The 19,092-nt window shown below is 38.2% G+C and overlaps 1 protein-coding gene across 4 annotated transcripts in view; it reads left to right on the top strand.

Annotated features, from left to right (window-relative positions):
- The window catches only part of GPCPD1 (glycerophosphocholine phosphodiesterase 1), a 42,553-nt gene that overhangs the window by 15,538 nt on the left and 7,923 nt on the right, over positions 1 to 19,092 (top strand). For all 4 annotated transcript variants that reach the window (XM_054290165.1, XM_054290167.1, XM_054290166.1 and 1 more), the window contains exons 5-19: positions 3,936 to 4,011; positions 5,805 to 5,846; positions 6,836 to 6,959; positions 9,358 to 9,592; positions 10,631 to 10,793; positions 10,885 to 11,017; positions 11,234 to 11,288; positions 12,841 to 12,933; positions 14,005 to 14,082; positions 14,897 to 14,936; positions 15,718 to 15,779; positions 16,650 to 16,715; positions 17,555 to 17,691; positions 18,472 to 18,607; positions 18,913 to 19,073. In XM_054290165.1, the coding sequence (XP_054146140.1) occupies positions 3,936 to 4,011; positions 5,805 to 5,846; positions 6,836 to 6,959; positions 9,358 to 9,592; positions 10,631 to 10,793; positions 10,885 to 11,017; positions 11,234 to 11,288; positions 12,841 to 12,933; positions 14,005 to 14,082; positions 14,897 to 14,936; positions 15,718 to 15,779; positions 16,650 to 16,715; positions 17,555 to 17,691; positions 18,472 to 18,607; positions 18,913 to 19,073 (1,601 nt within the window). The remainder of the gene's footprint in view (positions 1 to 3,935; positions 4,012 to 5,804; positions 5,847 to 6,835; positions 6,960 to 9,357; positions 9,593 to 10,630; positions 10,794 to 10,884; positions 11,018 to 11,233; positions 11,289 to 12,840; positions 12,934 to 14,004; positions 14,083 to 14,896; positions 14,937 to 15,717; positions 15,780 to 16,649; positions 16,716 to 17,554; positions 17,692 to 18,471; positions 18,608 to 18,912; positions 19,074 to 19,092) is intronic.

Raw genomic sequence — 19,092 nt, 5'->3', positions numbered from 1 at the left:
TATGTAAATAGAGCAGTGTTTTTTAAAAATACTCAATATATTGAAATTCATAGAATTTTTGCATGAATACAAATATATATCCAAAGAACATTTTCCTGTAAAATTGGTGTCAGGTCTTGGCTCCTGCATATCAAGAGATTTTACTGTGTTGCAAACATTTTGAACTTAACCATTTAAAAAGAAAAAGAAATATACACACTAGGATGAAATGAGACAGAAACTATTTTGGTTGAGGTTGTTCTTTTGTTGAACATAGTCTGGGACCAGTGAGCTCCCTGTGAGGATCTTCCTGGCTTTTATTCTACGCTCACTTTCTGTTTGTGGCAGTGGGTTGTGAGGGGGTTTGTGTGAGGCACACCAAAACTCCCTTGGCTGGAATTGGTCTTCTATGTATCTTACATTTTAGAAGAATAATTTTACATGCCTTGTTTGCATGGTGCATATTTGAAAACCTTGGTAAGGAACACACCTTAATCTGTTCAGCTGTGTTCTGTATGTGCTTTTAAAACTGTAAATAAACATGCAAGTTCCGGGTTACTTCTTTCAAGGCAAGTGTGAAATAACTAAACTGTCTATGCATGTAGCAGGACTTTAAAAACTGGATTGGAGGACATTTTTCACACTTAATGCTTGATTACAGAGGTTTCAAATGAGAGTTAGGTTTACTTTTTAAAGTGCAATTAAATAAATCCATTTAGTGTCTGGACTGTAGTAATAAAGATGAAACTGAGACCTAGACTCAGTAATTAATGCCTTAGAAAAGCTTTTTGTAGATTAAGAACCTGTGGTTGTCACGATAGTAACAGAGACATTATTGTCTGCTGAGATAGCAGATTATGTGAGAAACTGTTACTGGAAATACCGGAGCTGTAAAATCTCTACTGAGCTCAGCATTTCCTGCCAGGTGACTTTTATCTGCTGCTGCCTGGCAAGTTGGATGTGATGGCTGAATGGCTTTAATTATTCAGTTTAGTGCTTAATTATTGTCTTCTACATGGTACAGAAATCCAGAGAGATTTTGGTCAGAAATGCAGCTTTAGCAATTAAGTCTAATTTAGCTGTTTCATATTATTGAAGTAGATTATTTTTCTTGAAACATAGTTTTAATTAGTGAAGTGCACTTGGATAAATATGTTTGTGTGGCATTTTTAAGATTTGGTTTGGGTTTCCCCCCCTCTAATGCCTACTCTATTGTATTGTCTTAAAGCAGGAAGCTTGGAACTGATCTCCTAAATTACCATTTAAGCATCCACAGAAGTGTTTTCATTATTTAATTGTATTGAGTACCCAGGCACTTCATGGAAATGGTGCATCTGCTTTGAACCTCAGAGCCATTATGCTAGATAGGCATTTTCCCCTTCACTTCAAAAGTGTCTAATGACTGCTGGGGAGGGAGGCCCCAGCTTCTCATAACAGAAGAAGACTTGATTTTTAAAGAAAGTTCTTGAATGTTCTTTAAAGACTTGAAAATTGAATCAGATGTTCAGCTAATCGGGATCAAGCAACATAATATTTGTGTTGGCTTTTAAAAAAATAGCAGTGTCTGTATTAGTAAAAAAAAGATCCACAGAGCCACTTATCTCAGTGTACTGCCCATGAGATGCTTGATGTGACATTTGGATGGATGCCCTTTTAAGACTGTCCTCTAGAAACTCTCCTTTTAGGCAATGTTTCCATACTGTTAATATTGATGACACCTCATTTAGTTCTGCTGCTCAGCTGGCTGCTTTTCAGATGTGGTCAGTATATGCCACAGAAATGACATTACTCTTTTGACCTCATTGTAACAATGGCTTCTGTTACATGTAATTGAAACGTTTTTTAAATGCCTGTAAACTCAGAGAGGGTCTGAGCAGGGATTGAGAGGGTTCTTAGTGATATCTCTGTCTGTTCTCTAATCAATTGCCCTTTTTTTCCAGGTAGCTTTGCTTGGCTCTTCTTAGTATGGGAAGTGTTGAGGGTTCCTGGGATTAAATGCACAATCAGTCCATTGTATTCCTTTCATGAAAGGAATTTATGCTGAATGTATCTGGCATGGTGTCCTTATTGTTGGGATAATGTTATTCAAATTCATTCATCATTTTAGAACCTAACTTGAGAATGGACAGTTACAGTAGTGTAAGAAATAAATTGACATTTTCATACAATACATTGGGGGTTTTACAAGGAAGAACCTTGGCTTACCTTGTGAAGGAAGCAGCTTAGTCCATGTTTGGAAGATTTGCATTGCCCAGGTTCACAAACTAAAGCTGTACACGTGCTCATGGGAGCTGCTGTTGCAGATCTTGCATGCCTGCATGGTGGGAGTAAATGGCAGCCTCCCTGCTGACAAACAGGGTTTGCAGATTTAGAAACTGTCATTGTGACAGGCAAATGTCACTGTGCTGTCAAAGAAGGGGAAAGAAATTTCTCATTATTTACTTTTCTGGAAATCCTAAGTGTGGTCACTGTGGCAGCAGTGAGAAGTTGTGAGCTAAAACTGCCCCATAACAGGAATAAACTGGAAGCAGTAATATAATTGTATTTATATTTTACATGCATTCTGTCTTTAAAACATAACTAAGCATATGTGGTTTATTCTGACATGACATTTAAGTGTGGATGCCTCTGAACTCATTAGGAACATTGCTTTAGCTGAGACTCACAGAGCAAAGCCATCCTACTGAGCTCTTGTTGAATGTTTGGTGTTTGCTTGCTGTTAACTCAGCCAAAGGCTTGGGAGATTAAATGTGCTCAGTGTATGTCAAGAAATCCCATCTGCATGTGAAGAATTTGTTGGGTGAGGTGTAAAGGAACAAAACATTTTGGTGCTGTGTAATTACACTGCTGAGTCTGAAGCTTGTCTGGATGTCCCTGTGGCTCTGAAATCTCTTCAAACAAGAACCTGAACTACTGGGATGAGCTGGCATGGAACTTTCCATGTCTTTGGCAATAGTAGCAAATTTTTTTGGAAATAAGAGTTACTTAGGCCCCAAAACATCAAAGTTACATATTGCAGCTATTTGACAGTGGTTTCTACATCTGATGGTAACAACTGTGCCATGCTAGGGGAACCTGCTCAGGGTGACTGAACTGGTAATCAGGCATGTTCTCTCTGTTGTTAAGTTCTGGTTCCCTAAAAGCTTTTTCCTAGAAAGCTATCTCAAAGTTAAATTGTTCTGAAAGGAGAGTTTGTGTTAATGTTCTGGTTATCTGAGTCTTGGCTGTGTTTGTCAACAAATGTATTCTTTTGGTGGACAATATTTTCTTTTTAATGACAGTATCTAATTTATCCTGCTCCAGCTGGAATAGCCTGCAGGGTCTTCATTGCTGGCTGATTGGATCAATTATTTATGTTTTAATTAGATGATAAATAACTTGCTTTTCAGTACCACAACTAAAATAACTGTGTTTTATAGTCTTTGAATTTAGCAAGGCAAATTTTGAAGGAGAACTCACCCCTGCAACTGCTATGTGCATGATTAGGTGCTGAATGCTGTTTGGAATTAGAGATGTGGGGTATGTTTCTCATAAACTGTTGCTGTAGCTTGAGAACAAAGTGAGCACTCTTAATGAATTTAGAGATTTTTTTTTTTGTATAAGAAGGAAACTAAAGTAGTCCAGCAGAGCATCTGTTAGCAGTAAAGGTTTAATGATTCCATGTAACTTCTCTGCCATGTCAGACTGTCAAAAGTTTTGTCATATGTATTCACAACACATCAAACAGAGTCATCAGCAGTTGCAGGGGTAAGAAGCCTCATCTGTTTCTTCCTTCCTTTCTTTCTTTCTTTCTTCTTCAGTCTTTTTCTCTCTCTGTTCCTCTCCCTTTCTTCTCCTCCTTCTTTTACTTCCTTAAATCTCTACGTTTAGTTCACAACCATCCCAACCAGCTTCATGGGTACAAAGTCAGATCTAACAAAAGAAATTATTGCAGACATTTAACTTTTAAATTACAGACTATCGATGGTCCCTGCGAAGTCATAGTTCACACGTGGGAGACTCATCTACAACCACGATCAATTACCCCTTTAGGTATGGGCATCAACTGCATCTGTTTGAGGCATATGCATAAGATTGCTGATATGCTGCACACTGGTTTAGAGGGATTGATAGCTATAGTTTTAAAATACTTAAATTGATTAATGTGTGGGAGGTATAGACTTTTTCTTTGCACAACATGGGCCTTACTCTCAAAATATGTATGTATATATACGTAAGTGGCTTCAAAATGGAAGTGGATGTGAAATTATTTGCTGTCATCCTTCAAGATTATGTGGGTTGGTTTTTTACTAATTTGAAATTTTAATAATTTTCTGTAAGCTTAAGTCTTTGAGACTAAGGATCCATATGATCTTTTTTAAAGAAAATGAGGGGAGGGTGTGAAGTCACTGCTGTTTTTTATTTAAGTGCTATTTAATTAGTAAAATTTTAAACAAAAATGTTTAATTAGGCTTCTATAAGTAAATGGATTAATGAAAATAGAAACATGAATGTACTTATTTACCCGTCAATTGAGCAGAAATGTATTTTGCTGAAAGAAAGGGTGGCATGCAGACTTGCATATGAGTTACTAATGCTTTTCTGAACAGGGAAAAATTTGGGTTTTAAGAGTGACTGAAATAACCTTTGAATGTAGCTTGTAGTTTAGATCTCTTATGCTGCTATGGCATGTTTTATGCACTGTCTTTTCTAGCACATAAAAAATACTATTTTGTCCACACTTAGAAGTTTACATTTGTTAAGAAACTTTTTAATTATTTGAAAAAATGTCTTTTAGAAAGAAGGTGGTATCAAAGAATCTGTTAGTCATGAATAGTGCCATGATCATGTTCCGTTCTCCCTTTGCCTTTTTTTTTTAAATTTCAGTTGAATTTGTAGTGTTTCTTTTCCTGTAAGAAGGTTATTTCTGTATTTGTCAGTAACTGATAAGAGAAGCAGCCTATCCTCTGCTAGGGCCTAGACTTTAAATTTAAATTACCTCATTCCAAGTTGAGATTTTTTACCCCAGGTAATACTCAATTCTTCATAAGCAGTCTTTTAGAAAATGCAGCAATGCACAGTATGTTAGCACTGGGTCATTTTGATCCTAAATTGTTGCCTGTGGTCATTAAGAAATTAGGTTAGGAGCCAAATGATTTTTAGGGGGAAAAAAGGGATTAACCACTGTAGAGGCAAAATTACGTGAACTTTTATGTTTTGAGAAATAGATGGTTTGTTTAGACTATCTGTTCTGTTCATGCTGATGAGTTTACTTAGTGCCTTAGGATTTCAGTTCTTAAAGCTTTGGAAAGAGTGAGGATAAAAGTAAGTGTGAAGTGAATGTTTTCAGTATTCATGCTAGGTTGGTTTCTGTCACGTGGGCAGAATAAGCATTTTAATTGTGACTGACTCAATTTGAAAGCTTTAAATGTGCAGCAGGACAACTTTGTTGTATATTTGCAAGAAAATTTAATGTCTTTGACACTACTTTGACAAGTAAAACATCTTAGATACTAGTGGGATGTAGTCAGCAGCAAAATACTGCAGCAGGCCAGAAAATTGTGCAAACTTTTTACTCTCAGTTCAGATTACTTGTAGTGAAATGTGGTATTTTGTGTGTTGGTTGGTTTTTTCATGCAGAAACTGAGAAAAAACATAAATTGAGATCAGTCCTTATAGAAGGTTGCAAAAAACATGCTGCTTTGTCTGATTCAGTTTTCCTGCGTTTTTAAGATACACTTTTTAGAAGTGAAGTGGAGAAGTAGAATTAATTTAACTTGGCAATGATTTTTAAATGTGAATACTAATTACTTTTTTCCATTCTTTTCCATTCCTTTTAATTCTAGAAAATAAAATTATTGTCGATGATGGAGACTTTGGAATCTGTAGTAAGTGAGATATATTAACCTTTATTCCTTACCATGAATTTAATTTAAACAAGGTTAAGTCTTGTAATTGAAAAATGTTTGAGATTATAGGTTTTGAAAAGAATTGCCTATGATAGTTTTCTCTGCTTTTATAGTTACTTTTGTATGTAGCATTTGTGAATTCACACTCAGGCTGTTATCCCTTCTAATGTTAATAAGAGAGTGCTAGGAAGAGTTGAAGTCGTGTCGCTCTGATGGTGTTAAAGGTTGAAATTTGGGAACTATAAATCATGAGCATGCATTTTTTGAAAGTAGAGAATAGGCTTAGCTTTCTCTTAATACTGAACTTTAGAAAAACTCTTCATGCCTGGAAAAACACTGAATTTACCCACTCTGCCTCTTCAGTCAGAGATGCAGCTGCCAAAGGGTTGTTGTAAGCCCACACCTCCTGTTCTTGTGTGTGCACAAATGTCTCACTTGTGACAGTTCTGACCCACCTCTCACTTAATGTTCAATCCTCTGACACTGAAAGTAACTCCTTACTATACCTCATAAATCTTGTCTTCAAGCTTTTCCATTTCCCCCTCATATCCTCATCAAATGATGGGTTTGGCTTTTTAAGAGCTCTTCAAAACTGTGGGGTTTGCTTCAGCACCTGGTTTGCAGCTTGTGCTTCTGGTCCTCCTCCTTGTTTTGGTGTTGAGGGTGAGGATTCTCCACACTTTTCATCAGAACTGTTGCTGTACCCTGTCCTGCAGACTTGCACTGCTTTACTGGCGCTGATTGTGACGGGCTAATGGATACACTTGTTTGATCTCATTAAAATCCTGTTGGCTGTTCTGGGTGGTTCAGAAAGACTGGGGAAAGGCTGCACCCCACTTCTTGCATTACTGTAGATCAAGGCTGGTGATAAGGAGGATTATCTGGAAGGTGATGGCAAGAAGAACTACCTAGATCTCCCTAAAATGAGTTACTAAAATGTCTTCTCCTTTCTGTTTGGCTTTTGATAGATGGTATTAAAACTGTGGATGCTGGTTGGCTGACATGTCAGACAGAAATCAGGCTACGTCTGCATTATTCTGAGAAACCCCCTGTACTGATTTCTAAGAAGAAATTTAAAACATCAAGGTTTAGGTAAGAGCCTGCTCATCTCAGTATGCAATTTACCTCATCTTAATTGTCAATACTAGGGGTATTTTTTTTACTTAATTGATGTAGCCTTTAAGTTCATTTTGGGTTACTAATAGCCCAGTTTCCAAGGGTTAAAGCACAAATATTTACTCCATAATTGTCTTGGTGTTTCTTGCTTTTTGGCTGGAGCTGTAGTATTCTTAGGTTGCTATTTAAATCAGTTTGGTGCTTTTCTCTGCAGAGGTGCCTCAAAAATGAGGCATTTTTATAACTCCACAGTTCATTGTCAGAAATGGGTATCTTAGCCCTGGTGTTTAGAGGACTGCACTGTTGCACACGGTGGATAAGGGTTTGGCTGGGTGGTTGCCCTGGATGTTGTGGTGCAGCTTGATGTCCCAAGTGAAAACCAGGGATGAGGGATGACCCTCAGGGGTTGATGGTATGGAAAATAGGGCTGAGTGTCCCTTCAGTAGTTTGCTGATGACAGCAGCCTGAGCGGTGCAGTCACACTGGAGGCAAGGGATGCCATCCAGAGGGAGCTTCAGAGGCTTGGGAGCTCAGATCTCACCAAGGTCCTCCACTTGAATTGGAGCAGTCCCAAGTGCAAGCTGGGTGGAGAATGGACTGAGAGCACCCTGAGGAGAAGGACTTGGGAGTGTTGGTGATGAGAAGCTCCATGTGACCCAGCACTGCACACTTGAAGCCCAGAAGGCCAAGTGCATTGTGAGCTGCAGCTGCAGCAGTGTGGCCAGCAGGTGAGGGAGGGGGTTCTGGCCCCTGCTCTGCACTGGTGACACCCCACCTGGAGAACTGCATCCCCTGCATCCAGCTCTGGGACCCCCAGGCTAAGTACATGGAGCTGTTCAAGTGAGTCAGAGGAGACCATGGAGGTGCTCAGAGGGCTGGAACACTTCTTGCTGTGGACACAGGATTAGAAATTCTGTGTTCTTCAGCCTAGAGAGGAGAAGACTCTGGGGAGAACTTGGAGCAGTCCCTAAAGAGAGACTTTAGACAAGAGCCTGGAGTGATTGGACAAGGGAGAAGTGCTTTAAACTGAAAGAGGACAGGGTTAGATGAGATATGAGGAAGACATTCTTTAGTGTGTGGGTGTGGCACAAGTTGTCCAGAGTTGTAGGTGCTGAAACCCATGAAGTGTTCAAGGCCAAGTTGAATGGAGCTTGGAGGAACCTGGTAGAGTGGGCATCCCTACCTGTGGTAGGGGGGTTAGAACTAAATGATCTTTAAGATCCCTTCCAAACCAAACCATTCCATGGATCTGTTATACTTGATTTATTTCTTTTTTTCCAGTTTTGATTTGATTTGCCCTCCCATCAATTCTGAATTTGCTGGTGAGGGGAAGATTTATTTAATATGATGCTCTTCAGTGAGATTTAATACTTACATTGTGTTCTCTACAGCTTTGCCTTTTTTCCTTGCATGTTATAGCAGATAGAGAGAGTAATTTCTGAAGCCAGCTTCTTGTCTAAGTTAAATGGTTGAAATAAAACTTGATAAGCTAGATGCATTCACTAAACACTCTGTCCTATAATGTTGGATCTGTCCAGTCATTTCTGTGACTGTCACTTGCTATGGCAGTGTCATTTTTCAAGTTTCTGGAGTACCTGTGTTGTAACTTCTTTTCTTTTTTTTTTTTTATGAGGCTGTATTTCAATGTGGACTTGGTATAATAGATTTCCACAATTGTAATTATTTCTTTGAGATATGACATCAGCTTTACTGGTGACTTGGCATCTATAAATGATAATCCTGTGTCTCATCTGCTGTGTCTGTGATGCAGGAAGGGATTTGGTTTACTCATGTGTGCTTAACTTCACTGACATAACTAATTTTGTCTGGAAGGTTTGCTCTGTATGATAAAGGACTCTGAGTCTTATAGAGAGGCTTATGCTTCTCAGTCCAGGATTTTTTTTCAGAAATCCATTAATTTAAATGCTCATTCAGGATTTTTCATGGAATTTAATTACTTCAGCCTATATTACTTATGTCTATTAGAGTATACTTGTCTGCCTTATCAGAGGGACATAGCAGCAGCCACCAATGTTCAAGGCTTGACCTTGATGATGACTGCTGTTTTCAGTGCTTTTCCTTAGCTTGTTGGCATTATGGGTGTACAGCCTGTACAGGAAGGCTGTCTGTTTGGCAGCCCAAATAGTCTGGTGGGAGTGCTGCTTCTCAGACCCCTAGTAGAGTTCTCATATTTACCCATGTTCAACTTCTAGCAGTGACTTTAGCACTGAAATCTGACTAAAATAGGATTTAGACAATGGCTGCAAACTCTTGCTCGTGTGAGGAGCCTCTGTATGCAGTCCTGTTCTAAATCTTTCTCATTTGTAAAGGCTCTGCAGTGACTTAACCATTTGTTTTGTTTCTGGATGAGTAGAGTAAAATTGACCCTAGAAGGCCTAGAGAAGGATGATGATGAAGACAAGACATCCCCTACTGTTCCCCAGAAAATGGCGAACACGGTGGAGTTCTCCTTGATCAGTAACGACGACTACAAGTGTCGGCACTCTCAGCCTGACTGTGGCTACGCCTTGCAGCCAGACCGATGGATAGAATACACAATACAAACCATGGAGCCTGATAACTTGGAGTTAATATTTGATTTTTTTGAGGTATGTCTCTTTACCCCTAAGAAGCAACTCCAGTCTGCCTTTTGGAGCCCAGTTGTTGCGAAGATTTCGCTGTGGAAACAGAGCTACTGCCTGATGTTCTTTATATTTTGGATTTATTTACACAAGTGTGAGATTACTGACTCCCAGCCCATTGTAGAAAGGTTTTTGTGAGCCTTCTTGATGTGGCACAGGAAGTTTTTCAGTTCTGTTTATTTAGAAGTCAGTACAAATTAAACTTGAATCTGTGTCTGTGCAGTATTGCATGCTGTTAGGTTGGCTTGATATTAATCCTTTATCAGAATATTAATCCTTTATCAGCTACGTTATGCTTCCCCTGCTTCAGCCTGTACAATGTGTATATAAACTGATTATATCACAACTATTGAATCTAAATTTTTATATTTATAAGCAAAAGACATTTCTCTGAACTAACTCATGCAGACTAAAACTGGATTCTCACTATTGTGTCTCTTATTTTACACTGTTTTTTCCCCTGAAAAGTCTTAGTGTTTGAAGTTCTTTTTAAAAGAAAGCAACTTACACAGAATAAGGTTTTTTAAGCTTTCTCTTTTTAGTCTGAAAATGCCTTCAGGATCACTTACAGTCATAATTGTAAAGTGTCTGCATAGTTCCTGAACTTGACTATGGTCAAGTGCACATTCTGTATATTAATTCTTCTCTGCAAATGCATACCAAGTTTTCTAGCATTTGAAGCATAAATATTATTCCAGTTAATTTTTGTCCTAAACAAGGCTTGGGCATTTTAGAATATAGACTACTCCATGCATGCTATTTTGATGTGAAAAGTTTGAGATATAAGGGGTGTCAAAGAAAAATGTGAGTTTTGTAGATTTCTGTTAAAGTTTTAATTTTCCTAATAGTAATTCGTAACTTGCTGTTACATTAAACAATTTTAGCTGAAATTAGTGTTTTGTGTAACACACAAGAAACCTGTGTCATGTCAAGCCAGAAGAGTTTGTTTAGAATTCTCACTCACATCTAACAGTAGGGGTTCTGGGTTTTTGTTTTTGTTTTCAGGAAGATTTAGGTGAGAAGGTAGTACATGATGATGTGCTCCCAGGTCACGTAGGCTCTGCCTGCCTCCTGTCATCCACAATTGCAGAACCTGGAAAGAGTGCTGGAGTTCTTTCACTTGCCATTATGAGCAGAAATCCAAGGAAGACAATTGGAAAAGTTAGAGGTACAGTTGATGCCAGCAACAGATGCAGATAACTTTCCTCAAAGCCATCTGCTGTTTACTGACATGGGAAGCATTGCTGTTTTTCTTGCAGTGGACTACATAATTATCAGACCTATCCAGGGATACACTTGTGATATGCAGGCTTCATATGCAAAGTACTGGAAACCAAGAACAGCTCTGGATGTTGGACACAGGGGAGCAGGGAATTCTACAACAACCACTAAGTAAGTTTGTTTGCATTTTAAACTGGGGAAATTGTTTTCTGTCACTGACATTAGTTGAGGAAGTGGACATTTTGAAAAGCTGCAACCCATAGTCATTTACTTCAGTATCAACTTGTGTGTAGTCTCTAAAACAAAAACTTCTGATTTGTGTTTCTGTTGGTTCAATTCTGTGCTATGCTGCATCTAACAAACCCTTTTTCTTGGCTGTTGTTTCAGGCTTGCTAAAGTTCAAGAGAACACCATTGCATCCCTGAGGAGTGCTGCTAGTCATGTATGTACACACATTTGCATCACACAGCACCTGTCTCATGCAAACTAGGTTGGCTTGTGTACACTTAATTTGCATGATTCAATACAGTGAATGGTAATTGAACTGATGTAAATTAGATGAACTCACTGTGGAAATGGCTTGAGTTAAGAGAAGTTAATAGTAGGTTAGACTCTTCTCAAGTCCCTTAAAAAAATAAAAATTTCCATTTAGTGTATTCTGCTGGTATTCTAATACAGGGAGAATTTTAGTCTCAACCCTCTATAGACAGTTTGAACAAGTGAATGAAATTTTGGCACTGCTGGAGTCTGTCAGCATCCTCCCACGTGGCAAAGGTCTTGCTCAGGGACTGCTGTGTACTGAAACTTGCTCTCTGAAAATGTGACTTGGGAGCTGAGCTGGTAGAATAAACCAGTCCTTGTTTTGGTGCTTGCTGCAGTGAAGACTTGAAATCCTAAGACAGAAGTTCCAGTTTGGGAGATAATAGCTCCACATGCCTAAATTTTGTGATGGAGATGGTCACTTCTATTCCTTCCAATAATCTTGATCACTGAACAAAGCTGTAGCTGCTAAATGACTGTTTTGAACAGTAGTTCTTAATCCCTGAGTGGACACCACAGGTTTATAGACAGGCTTTTAAAATACTCACAAGAAATATGCATTGAGGCAGAAATTTGCTGTGGAGTCATCAGCAGCATCACTAGAGAATTGCTTTCATCTATTTGCAGATTGAAAAGGCTGAAAGCCACCAAAGCTGAGAAAAGGGCTGAAAAAAACCCATGTCCTATTTTCTCTCTGTGCTGATTGAAAAAGTGGGTGTCAGGGTGATAATTTGATGAATGGTATTCTTGGAGGCCTTCAAAGGAATGACTTGCAAGCAGTCAATATATGTAAAAAACCCCAAACCTGTTACTGTCTTTTTCTTTCTGGGCCTCCCTCTTTTCTGGAAGACTGTACTTCCAGCTTTTGGATCTTTTTTCCTTTTTTAAAGCCTAACAGAAAACATTTACAGCTGAAAAGGGCAGGAAAATGCTGGATGCAGCTATTTCTCCTCTTGCACAGATATAACACACTGCTGCTGTGTTACTCACTAGAGACTCCAGAAGTTTGTTCCTATATGGAATATCTCCCTAAAGCCTTGGCAATATGGAGCCATCACTTGTCTCTTGGTGTGGTGATGGGGAGGAGGGAGGAAGATGCCTCAAAGTTATCTGTGTTTAAACATTTGTGTCTAAAAATATTGTCTTGATCTTTCTCTGTAATCAGGTTCACAAGACTTGAACCTTATTAGAGGGTTTTACAAGATTAAGCAAGATTTATTTATTTATTTATATGTCAATATTATGGTAATTAGGATAATTTTCCACATATTTTTTCATCTTTAATAATCCATTGCTGAGCATGATTTAACTGGCAACAGCCAGGTGTATTCAACTTCTGCCTGATATCCAGGACCTTGAATACTTGACAGTACTTGCATGCAGTTCTGTTGTCCTTGTGCATAAGTAGTTAATGGACTTTTGTTTTGTTCTGTGTGATTTTCAATTTTCTGCAGGGAGCAGCATTTGTGGAATTTGATGTACATCTTTCTAAAGATCATGTGCCTATAGTATACCACGATCTCACGTGTTGCATGGCCATGAAAAAGGTAAAGAAGATAATAGCGGTATTTTATGTGTAGATATGCCCATTCTAGAAATGTAAAATATTAAGCTCTCACAGAAATAATTCTGGGCTCTCGAGGGATAGAATGGCAATAAATATGCAGCATTACTTACTGCATAGATCAGGGAAGTTGAATTTTTTCCTTTTGATGTTGTAGCAACAGCATTTCAGATGCATGGTTTGGCACTCTTCAAGCTGACATTGTAGTTACTGTTTGGCTTCTTTCTGACTTAAGATTTGGAAGAAAAAAAGCAGACAGCTCTGCTCTATTCTGTGGTGCCTATGGGGCTCTCTTATACTGAGGCATTAATGTATGCATTCTGTCCTGTTCTGCTTATCTTCCCTCCTAGTTCTGGCAGTGAATCCAGAGAGAGATTGCAGAGCACACTGCTCTGTGTTCTTGGCACTGGGTCTTGTGGCTCAAACTCCCACACTCACTGCAGTATTGCACTTTTTAAGAAGCTTGGTTTAGAACAGTGTAGAAATAGAACTTTGACTGAGGGGAATGAATATTCAATGTATCTTCACTCAATATTGTCTTTCTCAGTAAAAATTTCTTAGTGAAGAGGGGAAGTGAGAAATGGACAGAATTTTTTTGACACCAGATCTTTATTTTGGGAGTGGTCTGTGTGTGTGAATTTTATCCCAGGACATTTATATATTTTATTAGTTTCTGAGACATCGGGTAAACAGCAGTAAAGTGAACTGCCTTGGAATATTTCTTACTGCATTTCTTTACTTGTAAAGATCTTTCCTGAATACATTAACCAATCAAGTTTTTACAGAATAATTATGCTACTGTTTTGGGGGGGAAAGAACTTTAAAGCCTCTGACTTGCATGAAGACAAAACACTGGGTTTCTTTCAGATTGTTTTATGCTTTTAAGTGCCTGTGTTGTCTTGTGAAAACTGATCATCTTATGAATAAGATATCACTTGTATCTTTATCAATAAAATAGGAAGCATTAATTGCCTTTATGGCTACTTCATGAAGGGTGTGTAGGCTTTTTGGTTGCTTTCAGTGATGCTTAATTATGTGTTGTTTCTCTTCAAAGAAACTGGATACAGAGCCTTTGGAACTGTTTGAGATTGCAGTCAAAGAACTCACATTTGATCAGCTGCAGTTATTAAAGGTATTGTTTGCTTGGCTACTACAATATGCTGTGTGTAGAATTTTATGGAGCTTGGAGGTTTTGGGAGTAAGTACAGATAGTTCTGGAGAGTACAGTTTTAAAAATTGTGCAAACAGAACGATTAGGTAATTCCAAGAAAAATACTTTTGCAATGTTTTTATAACTTGCATAAATGTCATTACTTTTGTGCTTTAGAAATATGGTATCTAATTTTTGAATGATAAAGGGACTGTGTTGAACTGCTCTACCTTCCAAACAGAAGGGCCTTGTCTAGATAAAAAAGGGATGAGTGGGCTACTGAAGACCCTGCTGAGATACCTGCCCTCAGTCAAGGGAACCATCTGGCTGACCCAAGAACCATATGATTCTTTTTACTTAAAATTACTTGGTCTGCTCCTTTTTGTGAAGAGAGAATTTGAATGGAGCAAGGGAGTTGGCTGTGTCTGGCCTGATTCTAGCTCAGTGTGTGTGACTGTAATATAAAACAGATCAGCAGGATTGAAACACAGGGGAGAGATTAATGTTCAGACTTCTTCACATCTTGATGTTGAATTGTAGTTTGTATGGGTTTACCCTTAACATGATTCCTGAATTTTCAGTGAGCATGTTTTCAGTTTGGTTTTGAGCTTTCCTCAAAATAGTTAAAAAAAAGTTTGAAAGAAAATTGTGATGTGTACAATTTGTCTTTTATTCTTTTACAAATTATATCTGTAGTAGACTTTTAAATTGTAAAATTATTTGCAAGCAAAATTAGTTACATTTTACATGTAGGAAGATGTGGGTAGAGTGTTAATACTGCTCTTATGCTCTTCAGCTGGCTCACGTGACGGCCCTGAAAGTAAAAGATCACAATGGTATGTACTAGTTTGGAAGAGTGTTGGGATTGATTTATTGCCATGTAATGATATAAATTCTGTGGTTGCAGCTGCTTGTTGTAATCACATTTGTCCTGAACATTTCTAAATGCTTAAATAGTTAATTTTGTGCATGCTGTAGAGTTCTTTACTGGGAAAGAAATATCTGAACAGAAATTACTCCCTTGGGAGGCAGGGACAGAAGGCTAGAAGGCAAATATATGGATCAATATATATTTCTGAATAATCATAACAAAATTGCCACTGATGTTTCCATCTTATGCTTCTCCAGCTGTACCTTCAGCTCTTCAGACTTGCTGACAAGAACTTTGGTAACTGCTGTAGGATGTCTTATCAGTGCTGTAAATTTTTGGCCTTAATTATGCCTTTTGTATGGACAGCAAATTATCTCACACATCCTACCTGTATAAGAAAAGATAAAATTCAAAAAAATTCAACAAATAAGCTTTGATAGCCAAGGCTTATTGTGGATATAATTCACTGAGTGAAGTGGTGAGGGATAAGAGAAGCCATTCTGAGATATATATATATATGTATGTATGTATGTATTATGGCAAGGGTTTAAATTCCAAACCAGGAATTGCCAACACCAATGGGAGTATGTCAGTATTAGAGGAAAAGGTGTAGGTAATCAAAAGGGAGACCTGGTTTCATTGTTCACTCCTAAAGGCCTTATGATTTTGAGCCAGTTTTTTCTTGCTGGCATTACTGGGATTATGCTTCTGTTTGTTTTAATTCAATATTTCATCTTTCTTTACAGCATCTTTTAGCGATGAAGAGAACTCTGCTTTTGAGATGCAGCCATTTCCTTCTCTGCAAAGAGTAAGTGGTGAATATGGAGCAAGATGATTTGGGAACATGAAAACCTGTGTTTTACTTTCAGCTTTGCACACATAGCAAAGGGGGTATTGATTTTTGGTTTTAGGCCTCTGGTATCAATGCTGGAACTGAGAACAGGGGTTTTATTGTTGGACACTGGAGGGTTTTCAGTGCTCACAAGTAACAGTCTATGTATATTTCAAGCTTCTGAGTTCATGAGCCCAAGCTGTGTAGCTCAGAGTGCACTCAGTTTTACAGCTGGTTAACATGTGGGCATTGCCTGTTAATGCATTGATAGTTTCTAATTTTGAGAGAAACCACACCTGCCCTTTGGCAGTTCCTCACAGTGTCTTGGCCATCTCTCAGAGCCAGACACTGAGAAATGTTGAGTGAATTTCCAGTGTGTTTCCATTTAGGACTGGTTTGTGTTAGCTCTACCTTTTGAAATCACCTTGCAAATAATTCTTTACATGAAAGAACTTTTGTTATCATGGTAATGGCAAGCTCCTGGATTTTGTACTGAAGATGCATTTTGCATTTACAGGAACTTCCTGGAGAAAGAAAAAATGTTTTTTCTTTAGGAGTACAAATGGGGCATTTCTTACATGTGTTAAGGTGAATTGACTCACATTTGTACCTTGTCAAAATCTTGTCCTTAAGATTGTATCCACCTTTATGTATTCATTAAGTTTAAACTGGAGTAGAAAAGGGTGTATACGTGTGTTGTACAAAATGTTAAAAACCTAGGGTTTTAAATTCTACTGTTAGACACCATTAGCATTAAAATCCAATGAATTCTCCCAACAATTACCTTCCCAGTGCTTTGTTGTACTCCTTTGCTGTTGGGTCTCTTCTTAGTAAAATTTTTTTCAGGTCCTGGAGTCTGTTCCTAACGATGTTGGGTTCGACATAGAAATAAAATGGATCTCCCAACAAAGGGTAAGTAAACATACATGTGATTTACTTTGAGTGTTTGACATTCTTATGGCTAAAGCTTGTAATTTGATGTGACAATTTATGAGCTGCAGAGGCATAATTTTTGTGGGAGTTTGGGCCTTTAAAAAAAAATACTGCATTATTTTTAAACTGGGAGTATAGTAGCACCACTCCAACACATGAACAGTCTTATTCTTAAAATAATAAAATTCATAAGATTGAGTTTAGACTGCTTTTGGTAGGAGATTCTTTTTAAAGTCAACAGATCACAACAGGGCAGACAGGAAAGTGCCAAGAAATTCAACCTCTCCTGGCCCTGTGCAGGAGCAGCTACAGCATGGTGCAGTAATGCAAGCAGCTGCTTCCTTCCAGTCAGCAGGGCTGCAAACTCAGCTGGATTGTGCAGCACTCAGTCCAGAGGGAAATGGGTATAAAGGCTGGGATTGGAAGCCTGGAGTGGGGGAAGGAAGCTGAGGACAGTGGTTGGTGGAAATCAGTATGCTAGTAATAACAGCAGAGAGTAGCTGCAATAATTACTGGTCTTCAGGGAATTTCTTTGTGTTTTTGTAGCTGTAATAGGCTTCCTAGGAATGTATTCCTTGGATGGGGAGACAGGGGATTTTTCAGTGAATTTTACTGCTGTGAGAATTCAGCTGCCCCTCTCAGGCTGTCAGTCCTGGAGAGCTGGAGCCAGCACTGAGCAGACTGAAGGATTGATGCTGCATTCAAACTGGCCAGCTGAGTTCTCACTTTGCTCAGGTTGACTGAGAGACCATTGCTAGTTAAAATAATTTTAGTAAGCATTCATTTAAGTGACTCAAACTTGTGCTTTCTTTTTCCAGGATGGACAATGGGATGGCAACTTGTCAACTTACTTTGATATGAACCTTTTTCTAGATATTATTCTGAAAACTGTTTTGATGAATGCTGGACGAAGAAGAATTGTGTTTTCTTCTTTTCATGCAGATATTTGTACAATGTAAGTTTAGAAGAGAGAAATAATGTACTTTGGTTTTGAAATTTATTTTTATTTGGTAAAATTTACTTTGTATTTTAAAATACACAACAGGAAATAAGTAACAGGTGTTTTCCTTAGACATAAAATTTGGGTGCCAAAGTAGTTGGGAACTGAAATGAGACCATTTTGCTATCTGGAATGAGCCTGAAAAATAAAAATAGATGAACAAAGTCATAGTACATATTTTTGTCAAGTGCCTTTCTGGATGCTTCACTCTTTCTTAGCTCAACAAAAATGTCAGGGTTTCTTCTGGTATCCCAAAGTCTCTTCCAGTCATACTTGAGGGGTGTGCAAGCCTAACTTAGGAACAAATACTCTTGTTACAGTATTCAGCTTGAAAAATGCATTAGCAAGGCTAGAGGCTGTGTATTAACCATATTTAGAAATTCCTGTCGTGGATCTTCATGATCATCATGAATCTGTGCATTTAAGAAGAAAATCACAGAATTAAATGGCCTTAGGGGATTATATATAAACATACTGAGGATGTAAGGCTGAGTTCAACATCAAGTCTAGCTTCCCTTAACATGTGTGTTAATCTCCAGTAGTGGCAAAAGGACTCATTGGAGCAGTTTGTCAGCCCAGTTTGATGCTAAGCTGTGGGACCATCTCCTTGCACCAGCTAGGAACTAGAAGGATGTGCAGGAAAGAGAGGAATTCCCCTTGAAACAGTGAGATCAAATCTTTGTTCTTTCACTTGTGTTTTTCTCATGTGCTACTTGTGGACTTTTTTCCTGACAGGATCCGACATAAGCAGAACAAGTATCCTGTGCTGTTTCTCACCCAAGGGGAATCTAAACTCTATCCTGAGCTCATGGACCTCAGATCTCGCACAACTTCAATTGCCATTAACTTTGCACAGTTTGAAAACTTGCTGGTAAGCTGACAAGTTAAAATCAAACTGAAGTATTACTGCTTGTTTTAAATCTATCATTTTTGGCACTAATGCTTTAAATTATGGCTAGCCTCACAAAAGTAGTACACTAATGTTGGGCAACTGTCAAAAAAATGTCCATTGTCTGAAATGTTTTTTAATACAGTGTTTTAAAAAAGCACTCTAATTGTGTTAAATATGTTTTATTATTATGGATGACACAGTAAGGAGCTGCCTGTGTTAAAAGATTAAAAAAGCTGATGTGTTTCAAAGCCATGGATTTTTAATTGAAGTCTTTTGTATTTCAGGGAATTAGTGTGCATTCTGAAGACCTTCTGAGGAATCCATCATTTATTAAACGGGCCATATCCAAAGGCCTGGTTATTTTTACGTGGGGTGATGATACAAACGACCCGGATAACAGGAAGAAGTTGAGAGAATATGGTGTTCATGGGTTAATATATGACAGGTACTTAGTTGTGGCTTTT

The sequence above is a fragment of the Melozone crissalis genome, unplaced genomic scaffold (genome assembly GCF_028551555.1).
Source record: "Melozone crissalis strain CALT ecotype California unplaced genomic scaffold, PUWL_Pcris_2 ptg000081l_1, whole genome shotgun sequence".
Classification (NCBI taxonomy): domain Eukaryota; kingdom Metazoa; phylum Chordata; class Aves; order Passeriformes; family Passerellidae; genus Melozone; species Melozone crissalis.
The sequence above is the reverse complement of the archived record's forward strand: the minus strand, read 5'-3'. Positions and strand labels throughout refer to the sequence as shown.